The following is a 14,685-nucleotide window of genomic DNA, read 5'->3' on the forward strand; positions in this document are numbered from 1 at the left end:
CTGGTTTGGTCTGCGACCAGCCAGGGTCTGGAGGAGGACCTGTCTGTCACGATGCAAACTCTGCAGGAGTTTGGTTGGACGATAAATTTTCCAAAGTCGACACTGAGTCCGTCGGTTCGTCTCCCCTATCTGGGAATGATACTGGACTCGGTGCAGGCGAAGGTCTTCCTGCCGGAAGACAAACTCGGGACTCTCCGGGAGGAAGTCAGGTCCCTCAGGGACGTTCCGAACTCGTCTCTGCGGACGTGTATGAGATGTCTGGGATTGATGGTCTCGGCCTTCGAGGCGATTCCTTTCGCCCAGTTTCACACGCGGGGTCTCCAAGCGGAGATCCTGTCCAGGTGGGACGGGCGACCTCAATCTCTGGATCTTCAAATCTCGTTGAGTCTTCGCACCAGGGAAAACCTTCTGTGGTGGCTCCAGTCCCCGTTGGTGTCCGGGGGCAAGTCGTTTCGTCCGATCTCGTGGACGGTGATCACCACGGATGCCAGCCTGTCGGGCTGGGGTGGTGTTCTGGGCGTTCTGTCCGCTCAGGGGACTTGGTCGGAGGGGGAGTCTTCCCTTCCGATCAACATTCTGGACTTGCGTGCGATAAGTCTCTGTCTTCATCGCTGGACGGACCGGCTGCAGGATTGCCCGGTTCGGGTGCAGACGGACAATGCCACGGCGGTGGCCTACATCAACCACCAAGGGGGCACCAGGAGTGCCCGAGCGGCTCGAGAAGTGGCCGACATTCTGTCTTGGGCCGAGACTCATGTCCCGGCGATAACGGCGGTTCACATTCCGGGTGTCGAGAACTGGCAGGCGGACTATCTGAGTCGCCAGACCCTGGATCAGGGGGAATGGTCTCTCCATCCGGCTGTCTTCCAGATGTTGTGCGCGAAGTGGGGTCTTCCAGATGTGGACCTGTTCGCGTCTCGTCTCAACAACAAGGTGATGAGGTTCGTGGCAAGGACGCGCGACCCTCGGGCAGACGCGTCGGACGCGTTAGTGGCCCCGTGGCATCAGTACAGGCTGATGTACGCGTTTCCACCGATTCAGTTGCTGTCCAGGTTCCTTCGCAGGTTACATTCGGAACGCAACACGGTGATTCTTGTGGCACCGGACTGGCCTCGCCGGTCCTGGTACGCAGACCTCGTGAATCTGGCGGTCGACGCCCCGTGGCGTCTGCCTCTTCGAGACGATCTACTGTCTCAAGGACCGATATACCATCCTGCTTTACAGTCGCTGGCTTTGACGGCCTGGCTGTTGAGACCGAGGTCCTGAAGGAGAGGGGTCTCTCTCCGGAGGTCGTTCATACTTTAATCAACGCGAGGAAGTCTTCCTCGGGGAAGGTTTATTACCGTACTTGGAAGGCCTATTTTGCCTGGTGTGAGTCCAGGGGGTTTTCACCCCGCACGTACTCGGTGTCCCGTGTGCTGTCTTTCCTTCAAACGGGTGTTGATCAGCGTTTGGCGCTGGCTACGATAAAGGGTCAGGTGTCTGCTCTGGCCGTTCTGTTTCAACGTCCCGTGGCTTCCAACCCATTGGTTGGCACCTTTGTTCAGGGTGTGCGGCATCTGGTTCCCCCGAGGCGGGATCCTCTGCCCCCTTGGGACTTGAATCTCGTTCTATCTGTGTTACAACGTGCTCCTTTTGAACAGATCAGGGAGATCTCGTTGTCTATGTTGTCCAAAAAGGTCGCCTTTTTGGTGGCGATCACTTCGGCTCGCAGAGTGTCGGAGCTGGCGGCTTTGTCCTGCAAGTCTCCGTACCTGGTTATTCATTTGGATAAGGTGGTCTTGCGACCTAATCCTTCTTTTCTTCCGAAACGAGTTTCGGAATTCCATCTTAATGAGGATATTGTCTTGCCTTCGTTGTGCACGAAGCCTAAACATCCAAAGGAGGTGAGATTGCACTCTCTGGATGTTGTTCGGGCGATTAGGGTTTACCTTAAATCGACTGAGTCTTTTCGAAAGACGGACTCCTTGTTTGTTCTTCCAGAGGGTCCTCGGAAGGGCATGGCGGCTTCGGCCTCTACCATCGCCAAATGGATCAGGCAGACCATTGAACAGGCCTATGCTTTGCAGGGGAAGGTTCCCCCTGTGCCTGTGAAGGCGCACTCTACTAGATCTCTGAGTACGTCTTGGGCCTGTCGTCATGGGGCTTCTGTAGCCCAGGTGTGTAAGGCGGCGACTTGGTCGACCGTGCACACTTTCACAAAATTCTACAAAGTAGATGTTCAGGCATCGGCGGATGCTTCCTTTGGCCGCAAGGTTCTTAGTGCGGCTGTTCCCTAGGGTCCCTGGTTGGGGACTCCTGGCTGTTGGGATAAGTTTTGTATCCCCTGGTTTTTTGTCTTTTCCTGGGTTGTTGCTCCTGTTGAGCACTTGTTTTTTGCTGTTGCCCAGCTGGTTTCCTACCTTTGGTAAGGTTCCTTCTTTGATGTGGAGACTGCGTTGCCTTTCGGCGCGGATGCGTTTCCCACCCCTCATGTTTGCACTGCTTTGGGACGTCCCCATATGTGACGAATATGAAGAGGCGGCGACTGTCGGAGGACGTAAGAGAAAACGGAATTTTTGTAAAATCTTACCTGTAAAATTCCTTTCTCTGAGTCCTCCGACAGTCGCCGCCCCCGCCCCTCTTTTGGGGTTTGATTGTATACTCTACTGCTATTCCACTAAAACTGAGATATGGTTGCAGGAAGTAGGAGGGTATTGACTGAGTGGACCACCCCTTGAGGGTGGGATATGTTAAAAGCTTTATTGTTAACATATTCTGTTGCCTAGCTACTCCTTCGGAGCAAAGTCTAATACCCCATATGTGACGAATATGAAGAGGCGGCGACTGTCGGAGGACTCAGAGAAAGGAATTTTACAGGTAAGATTTTACAAAAATTCAGTTTTCCTGCTTGTGTGATTGGTTCACCAATTTTCCCAGAAGTCTGCCTAAGATACAAGTCAGATTTCTGGCATCCCCTGCAACAAAAATATAATTTTTGGTAAGATACTCCCAATAGGAATACGTCTAAAGGGATGCAGGCCAGCAGCTTCCCTCATTAGAGCCCTGCAGCTGCACAGCTGACAGATAATTATGAAACCACTCCCATTAGACCCACTCAGCACAGAGGAACAAACAATGATTTCTTCAGAATAACAAAAGGTAGGAATCCGCAAGAAAGTTAGTTAAAATCCTTGTAATGTACAGAGATCACCCAGAGAGGGATGCTTTTTTCTCAACAAAAGTGGAGTTACACTTTAAGGGAACTCACTATATGGATGCGGTGCCCTTCATGGATTATTTAATGTTTTTATGTTCTGGTTTCAGCAATTCCACATTGAACACAATTAGCTTATTTTCAGATCAACATCAGTTGTTTAAAGCATTACATTATTTTTTAATCCACAAGCAAAAGAAAAAAACCTTGACCATGAATGCTCCAGGTATGTCAGTGGCGATATCTTGTAGTAGTCTTGCCTTGGAATGTTCTCTCAAGAGCCTCCAGTAATCTTTTGCTCCACAACCTAAAACAAGTGCACTTAGCAATTTTTCCTTTTAATAATACAATAAAATCTGAAAAAGATGACAACATAAATGCTTCACCTAAGATTTCTTTTAACATAAAATGTTACATTGACTGATTTCTGTTCTCACCTGTGGCATTAAGCCTTTGTTCACACTGAGGCCGTTTTGAAATTGTGATTCAAGCCGGCATTTTAGTCAGACTTCGGGGGCAATTTCAATGACATCTGTGCGGGTTCCTGCACAGATGTCTAAGGAAATCGCCATTTCCCCCCAATCGCTAAAAGTAGTACAGAAACTTCTTTTGTGAATCGGTGCAGCGCCGCAAAGTCAGTGTCACACTATTTCGGATGGTGCCATTGCCGGCTATTGGCTCAGATTTGACATGCGATTGACATGGAACAAGAGCGGAATGTGGGTTAGGGGCTGTTTCCACAACAAATGATTGGATTCTGTCACTTGACTGGTGCAATTAAAATTACATTTCTTATTTGGTTACTAAAATAAATACTAATATTTTTTCCGTACCTTCGGTAAAATAAACATGCTGCATTTTGTCTAGAAAACACGCACCTAATAAAATTACTATGAAATAAATTTGTTTTTTAAACCTTCATATTACTTCATGATATTTTATATACATTCTGTTTTCTTGCAATGTATTATCATTAGATAGGGAGTAGACAGGGAGTACTTACCTTCTTTATCAAGGTGCAGAGGTTGTACACGACTAACTGGGACTTCATAAGAAGGGTCAAGGAAGCGTTCAGCAAACTGTTGGCCAAGAAATCTGGAGAAATCATATATTAAATTAAAAAAGAGGCATACAGTATATCAGTCCATTTCATAGATTATTTATAGGTTTCACTGTAAAAAAAAAAAAAAAAGCTACTTGACTCTTAAAATTTGATTTATCTTTTGTTCTTGGCCCAGGTAGTTTTTGCACAGCTGCTCATGGAGCAGGAGTAAGCTGCAGAAGGACTTAGTGTAGTGTGAAGGGTGTTTTTAGAGGTAAAATAAGGTTACAGCCAGGGATTAGACTTCTACTTTCAGTTTTAGGGTTAAAAAGTGGATGTATATCAGATTTTCCTATCTCTCTTCAAAGCACTAATGCCTCATACACACGATCAGATAATCAGAAGAAAAAAATCATTTATCGAATTGTTCGCACGATAATCTGATTGTAAGTACAGAGCTTTCGGCCGCCGATCACGACATTTCGTCCAACAATATCCGAACAGACAAACACAAAAACTTTTTTCGTACGATAGCCTAGCAAATGACAATCGTTTAATTAGTACAGTATGCGTTCGCTAAAAATCGATAAACAAAGACCACACATGATGCTAATGCCTCGTACACACGATCAGATGATCACACGTATATGACATCCCTTCCGATATGTAGCTACGCAAACAGGAAGCTTTTCCAGAATTGTACAAAAAAAAATCATACGTTTAGTACGCATTGTTAAATTCGATATTAGTATCATGCAACAAAATGCGAAAGATAAGTCGTCCGATTATCTAATCGTGTGTACAAGGCATAAGTCCTGTAGCTTTCTCCTGCTCCATTCTTCTGTTATCAGAATGATAACTTTTGACAAGTCCTCGTCAACAGAATTTTGTGTCGGGGTGGGTGCTAAAAAATAGATTAGCAGAGAGCTGGTCTATTCACAGCGCATTCCTTCCTCTGCCTATGTGGAGTGGGGGTGTGTGCCTTTCCTCCAATCAGCTGTCACACAGTGTATACCAACACATCACTCCTAGTGCTGAACAGGAAAAGGACAGGAAAAGACCATTTGTAACACAATGTGCACTTTGTAAAGTGGTCCATAAATATTGGGACATCGAAACAATTCTAAGCTTTTTGGCTCTATACACCACCACAATGGATTTGAAATGAAAAAAAACAAGACGTGCTTTAATTACAGACTTTCAGCTATAATTTGAGGGTATTTACATCCAAATCAGGTGAACAGTGTAGGAATTACAACAGTTTGTATATGTGCCTCCCACTTTTTAAGGGACCAAAAGTAATGGGACAGATTAACAATCATAAATCAAACTTTCACTTTTTAATACTTGGTTGCAAATCCTTTGCAGTCAATTACAGTCTCAAATCTGTAATGCATAGACATCACCAGACGCTGGGTTTCATCCCTGGTGATGCTCTGCCAGGCCTCTACTGCAACTGTCTTCAGTTCCTGCTTGTTCTTGGGGCATTTTCCCTTCAGTTTTGTCTTCAGCAAGTGAAATGCATGCTCAGTCGGATTCAGGTCAGGTGATTGACTTGGCAATTGCATAACATTCCACTTCTATCCCTTAAAAAACTCTTTGGTTGCTTTCGCAGTATCCTTCTGGTCATTGTCCATCTGCACTGTGAAGTGCCGTCCAATGAGTTCTGAATCATTTGGCTGGATATAAGCAGATAATATTGCCCAAAACACTTCAGAATTCTTCCTGCTGCTTTTGTCAGCAGTCACATCATCAAAATATACAAGAGAACCAGTTCCATTGGCAGCCATACATGCCCTTCTCCATATTCTTCTCTTCCCATCACTCTGGTACAAGTTGATCTTGGTCTCATCTGTCCATAGTATTTTGTTCCAGAACTGTAAAGACTTTTTTAGATGTTGTTTGGCAAACTCTAATTTGGCCTTCCTGTTTTTGAGGCTCACCAATGGTTTACATCTTGTGGTGAACCCTCTTTATTCACTCTGGTGAAGTCTTCTCTTGATTGTTGACTTTGACACACATACACCTACCTCCTGGAGAGCGTTCTTGATCTGGCCAACTGTTGTGAAGGGTGTTTTCTTCACCAGGGAAAGAATTCTTTGGTCATCCACCACAGTTGTTTTCCATGTTTTTCCGGGTCTTTTGGTGTTGCTGAGCTCACCGGTGCGTTCTTTCTTTTTAAGGATGTTTCAAACAGTTGATTTGGCCACACCTAATGTTTTTGCTATCTCTCTGATGGGTTTGTTTTGTTTTTTCAGCCTAATGATGGCTTGCTTCACTGATAGTGACAGCTCTTTGGATCTCATATTGAGAGTTGACAGCAACAGATTCCAAATGCAAATAGCACACTTGAAATGAACTCTGGACCTTTTATCTGCTCCTTGTAAATGGGATAATGAGGGAATAACACACACCTGGCCATGGAACAGCTGAGCAGCCAATTGTCCCATTACTTTTGGTCCCTTAAAAAGTGGGAGGCACATATACAAACTGTTGTAATTCCTACATCTTTCACCTGATTTGGATGTAAATACCCTCAAATTAAAGCTGGAAGTCTGCAGTTAAAGCACATCTTGTTTGTTTTATTTCAAATCCATTGTGGTGGTGTATAGAGCCAAACATATTAGAATTGCGGCGATGTCCCAATATTTATGGACCTGACTGTACATGTAAAACTTATATAGGGAGATTCATTTCATCTCTGTGTATCACCCGAGGTTGTTCACTTCACTGAGTATATGAGTGGGTTTACATCCACTTTTAATTATAAGGGTTTAAGAGTGAGATTAAAGTGGAATTCCAGTTTCTTCCTAACTAGCCTTAAAACTGCCCCCCCCCCCCAAACACCTATGCTAACTAACATGTGTAAAAAGGTGTATATACTTACCTATTTTCAGCTTGCTTCAGTCTGGTGTGTCCAGTAGATTAAGCACAAGTACAGTAAGAGATGAGACAGACAGCAACAAAAAAATATTCATTCAGTAGTATGAACATGGCTCAGAACATTGGCAAGGGTTATTTTTATTGCTTTCTGTGTCTTCATGTCCCAGTGACACCCACAACCTCTCATTTCTTGTACTGGTGTCACTGAAACAGGTAGTGAGGTTAAATCTCATCACTGAGGACCCAGACAGCAGTGACAACTTGGCAGAGGTTCTGACTTTTACACACTCTATTGAACAAAAATGCTTAGAGTTGAGTTAAAGTTGAAATCCTGACAAAAACCTTTTGCAGTGTTAGAAAAGTTAGAACGTCTATCGGGTTTTTACTGCTTTGTGTCCCCATTAAGGAAATCTCTCCTCACTTCCTGTCCCAAAGATACAAGAAGAAAGGAGCGAGGAGTTCCTACATCAAGGCAACTGTAGTGGCAATTTTCCCCCTGCTCTTTTTTGGATAACTGTAATTTGTTAGATTCACCTCATTTTTATGTTGGTGACAGCAGTCAACATAACAAAAAATAGGACTGAATTTCCCCAAGGGAGACATACACAGCAATAGATTTAACCACTAACCTCTCCTAAACTAGGAAAATAACTTCTGGCTTTATCATAATTTACTAAGGCCCTACATCTTACTAATGTTTACATACACTCACCGGCCACTTTATTAGGTACACAATGCTTGAAACGGGTTGGACCCCCTTTTGCCTTCAGAACTGCCTTAATTCTTCATGGCACAGATTCAACAAGGTGTTGGAAACATTCCTCAGAGATTTTTGTCCATATTGACATGATAGCTGCAGATTTGTTGGCTGCATATCCATGATGCGAATCTCCCATTCCACCACATCCCAATGGTGCTCTATTGGATTGAGATCTGGTGACTATGAAGGCCATTGGAGCACAGTGCTGTAGGCAAACAACTCTGGAAGATTCACTCTACACCTGTCGCTCATTTACCCTGGACCTTGGTGGTACTTTACTCCTGAGGAGGGTTCTGGCAGAGTTGAGCATCAGCTCCGTGTGCAAGGACACCTCTTTTCACTTGTTTTATTACTAGAGGCCAAAGACCAACTGTGCCAGACTGCCAGCGCCAAAGACCAATGCACCCCTCTGTACAGCATTGCAGATTATCCAGGACTGTAAAAATTGGGGAACAAACGTTTCTTCCAAATCAAAAATGAGGTGCCAATCAAAAATTGGCTTCCTGAAGAACACCAGTGAAGGTCTCCTCCATTCTCCCTTCGATACTCATATGCTTAGCTAATATTGAAGATACCATCATCTTTTGATGAGTTTGCATTGCATGTGGGGCGACAGGAGTGAAACACTGGAGTCTGTCTTTCCCCTTTCTCACCACGGGTGATCTCCCCTATCTGCTGTGCAAGACTATACTATTTTAACCTAAATTCGACACTATGAGAGTTTTATTGTCTTTGCTTTTTCATCAAATGTCACTTTATAAGAGAGACTGAATGCAACACGGACATTTTCGATTTCTCTATTGGTGTATGTACCAGGTATTTTTATCAGACTTTTGAGCACTTGGGTGAGTGACTTTCTCATTTTGGCATTGCAGTACAGTGACTTCATTGTCATGTTCAAGCAACCAGAATTGAGAGGATTTGAGCTTTGTGACATGGTGCATTATCCTGCTGGAAGGAGCCATCAGAAGATGGGTATGTGGTTGTGCATGACAATGCCAGTAGATCAGCAGTTTTTTTAAATACTTATGCCCCGTACACACGTGCAGATCGTCGGCCGAACGATTGGCCGTCTTTTGTCCCCGGGCTGTCGTGTCTGTTGAAAAGTGCAAAAGACTGCACAAGAATTTTGTCCGCCGACTACAGCCGACTGCAGAAGTGATGTCATGTGATGGTTAACTTTCCCTGTGTTTTTTCTTTTCTGAGCATGCCCAGTCTTGCAAATCTGCTGTCTGTCGGCCGAATTCTGTATTGACTGGCGAACAATCGGCCGCTCTGGTGTCGGCATACAAAAATTTTAATGCTTGCACGACAGATTCTGTTCGGCCGAAAGTGCGCTGTCGGCTGTCGGAAGCATCATACTAACAAGCCTACAATCGGCCGATTGGTCGTCGGCCAAAGCTTTTCGGCCGACAATCTGCACGTGTGTATGAGGCATAAGACTAGCCCGTCTGCCACCAACAACCATGCCACATTTATAGTCACCTAAATCCCTTTTCTTTCCCAATCTGATGCTCGGTTTGAACCTCAGCAAGTCATCTTCATCACATCTAAATGCCTAAATGCATTGAGTTGCAGCCATGTGATTGGCTGATTAGCAATTTGTGTTACCAATCAATTGAACAGGTGTACCTAATAAAGTTGCTGGTGAGTGTAGGTTAACAGATGTTTATGGGCTCTGCTATCCTGCTGGTCTAGACTGGTTAAGTGCAGGTTATTGCATTTATTATTATTACATTTTATACATCTAGGGGGCTTTTATTCTCAAACTAGCCTTTGCCATATAAGTATCATAACATTGTACTACATTGATATGTAAATTAAATAACCTGCTCTTACTTGTGCAGTAGTAAAATATGTGGCTCCAGCTCGGTCTTCTTTTCCGTCCCTTCATTTTGCATCATTGGGATTGTATCTTCCATATCTTGAATTGGTTGGATGTCCAATTTCTGTTCTCTTTCAGTTCTGCTATGAGCTAGTTGTGACATCTCTTTCTAAACCATCACAAAGGTGGCAACCAATAGGCAGATCTTTATTAGAAATGATATCTATGATAAATATAAAGAATCAAGTGACAAACATCATTTTACTAGACCCTGACACAAAAAAAAGTACTGTAGAGCAGCATTTTTCAACCAGGGTGCCGTGGCACCCTGGGGCGCCCTCTGGGTTCTTCAGGGGTGCCTTGGCAAAATACCTAAAAATTGCCAGTAAGTCAGCAGGTGGATCAAGTGTGTTACACAAAGCCACAGGCTTTAATTGTGCAGAACCACAACCTTGGGTATTGTGCGGACCAACTACTGGCATTCTATCAACCAGTGGCGGCCGGTGTACAGAGGGCGCAGGGGCGCCGCCCCCATCCATGCATCCGGCCCCCTAATCTGCATGCAGGGGCGCCGGACGCATGGAGTTCAATGGGGATGCTGCTCCAGGTAAGTAAGGGGGCACGCACGCTGATCTCTGCATTGGGGGCATGTATGCTGGTCACTACATTGGGGGCACGCACGCTGATCTCTGCATTGGGGGCATGTATGCTGGTCACTACATTGGGGGCATGCACGCTGATCTCTGCATTGGGGGCATGTATGCTGGTCACTACATTGGGGGCATGTACGCTGGTCACTACATTGGGGGCACACACGCTGATCTCTGCATTGGGGGCATGTATTCTGGTCACTACATTGGGGGCACGCACACTGATCTCTGCATTGGGGGCATTTATGTTGGTCACTACATTGGGGGTATGTATGCTGGTCACTACATTGGGGGCACGCACGCTGATGTCTGCATTGGGGGCATGTATGCTGGTCACTGCATTGGGGGCATGTATGCTGGTCACTGCATTGGGGGCATGTACGCTGATCTCTGCATTAGGGGAATGGTATGATGGTCACTGCATTGAAGGGGGCATGTATGCTGGTCACTACATTGGGGGCATGTACACTGATCTCTGCATTGAAGGGGGCATGTACGCTGGTCACTGCATTGAAGGGGGCATGTACACTGGTCACTGCATTGAAAGGGGGCACGCTGGTCACTGTGCATTGAAAGGGGGCACGCTGGTCACTGTGCATTGAAAGGGGGCACGCTGGTCACTGTGCATTGAAAGGGGGCACGCTGGTCTCTCTGCATTAAAAGGGGCACGCTGGTCACTGTGCATTGAAAGGGGGCACGCTGGTCACTGTGCATTGAAAGGGGGCACGCTGGTCACTCTGCATTGAAAGGGGGCACGCTGGTCACTCTGCATTGAAAGGGGGCACGCTGGTCTCTCTGCATTGAAAGGGGGCACGCTGGTCTCTCTGCATTGAAAGGGGGCACACTATACCTTAATTACCGAAGGCCCCTTTCACACTTTTGCGACCTCAAAGTCACGCAATTTTTTACAGCGTTTTTTGCCACAAAGCAATGCCTATTACATTTTTCTGTTTGCGCCCCCCACCCCCCAAAATTTTGAGCACCAGCCGCCACTGCTATCAACTGAGGATGTCATATGTTAACAAGGATGACATTGGGCATCTGGGGATGTCCTTGTTTGCCCCTTCCCGTTAGTAATGGGGTCACATTCATTGAATAAGTGGCTGGCACACTAGTCAGCACCAGTGTGAAAAGGTTATCTGCTTTGTAAAAATAAATCCCCTCCAAAATTGGGTGTTTATGTGTGTGTGGATGTTGCTGCGGTATGTAATACTATGTTTCTTTACTGTAGTTCTTTACGTTTTAGAATGGGGTGCCTCGAGATTGTGCATCATTTTTAAGGGTGCCTTGACTGAAGAAAGGCATAACTATAAGCAGAGAGGAAATGTGATAACCTGAGGACATAAAAGAAAGAGTCTGTTCTATTGTACTCTTTCCCCACCAATAACATCATCTCCTGAGAACCGAGATAAGTTATATAATACAAGGAGCCCAGTGAAAACAGAAAGGGTTAATATAGTGTATGGTGTCACAACTGTTGTGGGTTTAAAAAACCTAGAGGGAAGAAGGAATAGGACATTGGTAATATTAACCACTTGCCGACTGCTCACAGTAATCTTACTGCGGCAGTGCAGTTTCCTACGTCGCTGGACTCCTAGTGGTTTGACACAGCGGGAGTCGGGCCGGAGGAGGAGAGGCAGCGATTGCCGCCTCTCTTCCTTGATCGTCGGGGAAAGAGTGAGAAGACCCACCTGCTTATGTAAACAAAGCAGGCGGATCTTCTCAGTGGAAGAAAAAAGTGCAGCGCTAATGAGTGTACATAATATACAAGAGTACAATTGAACATATATATATATATAAAATATATAGGATATTGTGAAATAAAGTCCAATACTGAAATAGGGTCTAAATAAAAGTCCCAAAAAAGTGATCCATCTTGTTGGTATACATATATAAATCCAAACGTGATGAAAAGAATCCCAACACCAAGTGAACAGTAAAAGTGGGCTCTCACCAGATCAAATGGGTCTGAATTGCCATATAGCAAACAGACCTGTTCAGGCTTTACAAGGTGATCCTGATTCCTCCTACGATCATTACCATGGAAGTAGTTTTCAGCTCATAAGGTGGTAGGCAGAGGGATAGAAGTCTCTCAAGACCAGATGACATGAAAACCAGAAAAAGGAGTGCACATAGCGTAATATTGCTAAAAACTTTTAATGAAATAAAAGGAATCGCACTTACAAGAATCGCATGGTAACAGGCAATGTATTAAAATGAAGTTCTACTGCGAGCTCCTGACGCGTATCGTCCGCACAGACATCATCAGAGGATATTGCTCGAGCAATATCCTCTGATGATGACAATATGTGTCATTATTACAGTAACAGAGCATATTTTTAAGCACTGATTACTGTAGTAATGTCACTGGTCAAAAGTGTCAAAAATGTCAGTTAGGGGTCTGATCTGTCCGCCGCAATGTTGCAGCCCCTCTAAAAATCGCTGATCGCCGCCATTACTTGTAAAAAAAAAAATAAATAAATAAAAGTGACATAAATCTTTCCCCTAGTTTGTAGACGTGATAACTTTTGTGCAAACCAATCAAATTACGCTTATTGCAATTTTTTTTTTTACCAAAAATATGGAGCAGAATACAAATTGGCCTAAAATGATGAAAAAAATAGATTTTTTACATTTTTTTGGGGAATATTATATAGCAGAAAGTGAAAAATTGATGTCCTTTTTTCCCACTAATTGAGCATTCTTTTGGTGGTATTTGATCACCTCTGCAATTGTTTTTTGCGAAAATTCTAAAAAAAAAAATAATATATTTTATTTGGGTACAGCGTGGCACAACTGTGCAATTGTCCGTTAAAGTAATGCAGTGCCGCATTGCAAAAAATGGCCTGGTCATTAATGGGGAAAATCATCTGGTCCAGAAGCCAAATCATAACTACCGTTATATCTGTGGATTGGCCAGCTGGTGCTAACATATGTAGAGGTCACAGATATTGTATTGTGCCTAATGGATTTACAACAAAGACATTTGCCTCTACATTCTTACAGATGTAGTTGACATTTTTTAGTAATAGGTAGTTTGCTTATATTGCCACACAACTAGACCCAATATGGCTAAACGGGGCTTTACAAAAACATAAACAGGACTTTGCATACAATCCGCATTATGTATTAAAGTATAACTAAAGGCAATTTTCTTTTCAGTTTTGGATAGAGTGGAGAGGGATGAGAACACCTGTCAGGTCTTATTGCTGTCTGTGCCCCCGTTACGGAGATTTACCCTCTCTTTTTGTCCTGTTTACCGTTATTACTGAAAGTGAAATTAAAGGAAAATCCCAACTTTTGGGTTGTCCCCGGAAAAGTAATGGGAAAATGGGAAAATGGGGACAGTAGTTCTGGTGACCTGGGGGTCCACAAGGAATTCCCTTGATTTGCAGGGATTTCCTCTCACTTCCTGTATGGCTATGGGACAGGAAGTAAAGGGAAATCTCCACAATGGGACACAGATGGCAGAAAAAATTTGACAGGGGTTATAATGCTCCCTATCAAAAATGAAAAAAAAAAAAAAAGTTTCGCCTATAGTTCTACTTTTAGTGGTGGTGAAACCTTTTGCACCAACAAATGTGTATTGGGCAAGAGAAGGGGCTAAATAGGAAGAGGCTAAAGCTTCCTGGCAAACAGCAACTATTCCATATGTGCTAGTAATAATGCCATAAAGGAGTTGTACAGTATTACTTACATGAACAAGTGTTATAAAGGGCTTTATTCATGTGTCTGAGTGCAGAATATACTGGAAGTCAGGGTTGTAAGATTTCATGTGTTATTGTTGTGCAGCCTCCTAAAGAGTTTACAGAGAGCAGGAAATACAGTAACGTATGGACACATGGACTGAGTAATTAACAAGCTGATCTGCTATTTACAGCAGTGTTGCCAAGGATTCTTTCCATAACAGCGCTCTTTTTTACAGGCTAAGGATAAAAAACAAATCACTTTATATGATATCAGATCTAGCAGTGTAATCCACACCAATGAAAACAACAGCCTTATTGGAATCACACGCACATTTGTGAGAACGCCTGCCTTCACTTGATCTTGAAGGGAAACTATCGTCAATTTGGGTCAGTTGAGAAATCAGCCCTCAGACACATTCAGTGGAAAAAAAAAAGTCCCAATGACACTTTTCTGATTGCAGTTTTCATGAGAATGTGGGGGAAAAAGGGGTAGCCTTATTAGGCCCCCTTTACCTCATGGGGCCACGGCATCTGCGTTTTTATTAATACGATAGTGTTTATGAATGGGGCTTATTCTAATAGGTCAATTAAGGTCACATGACCTTGAAAGTTCTGGAAGGTTAGAAGGTCAAGTGAGGAT

At 44.1% G+C, this 14,685-nt stretch overlaps 1 protein-coding gene across 2 annotated transcripts in view; it reads right to left on the reverse strand.

Moving 5' to 3' along the window:
- Window positions 1-9,892, reverse strand: part of LOC309552399 (testis-specific gene 13 protein-like) — a gene marked incomplete at its 3' end in the record, with an annotated part of 43,693 nt that extends 33,801 nt beyond the window's left edge. The window contains exons 1-3 of one of the 2 annotated variants that reach the window (XM_082253342.1): window positions 9,721-9,892; window positions 4,200-4,291; window positions 3,403-3,503 (exon numbers count right to left, since the gene is read on the reverse strand). In XM_082253342.1, the coding sequence (XP_082109468.1) occupies window positions 3,403-3,503; window positions 4,200-4,291; window positions 9,721-9,869 (342 nt within the window). In that variant the 5' untranslated portion in view covers window positions 9,870-9,892. The remainder of the gene's footprint in view (window positions 1-3,402; window positions 3,504-4,199; window positions 4,292-9,720) is intronic. The other variant, XM_082253343.1, reaches the window with a different exon arrangement.
- Window positions 9,893-14,685: the final 4,793 nt, after the last annotated feature.

The sequence above is a fragment of the Pelophylax lessonae genome, assembly GCF_965119305.1.
Source record: "Pelophylax lessonae genome assembly, chromosome: 4".
Taxonomy (NCBI): Eukaryota; Metazoa; Chordata; class Amphibia; order Anura; family Ranidae; genus Pelophylax; species Pelophylax lessonae.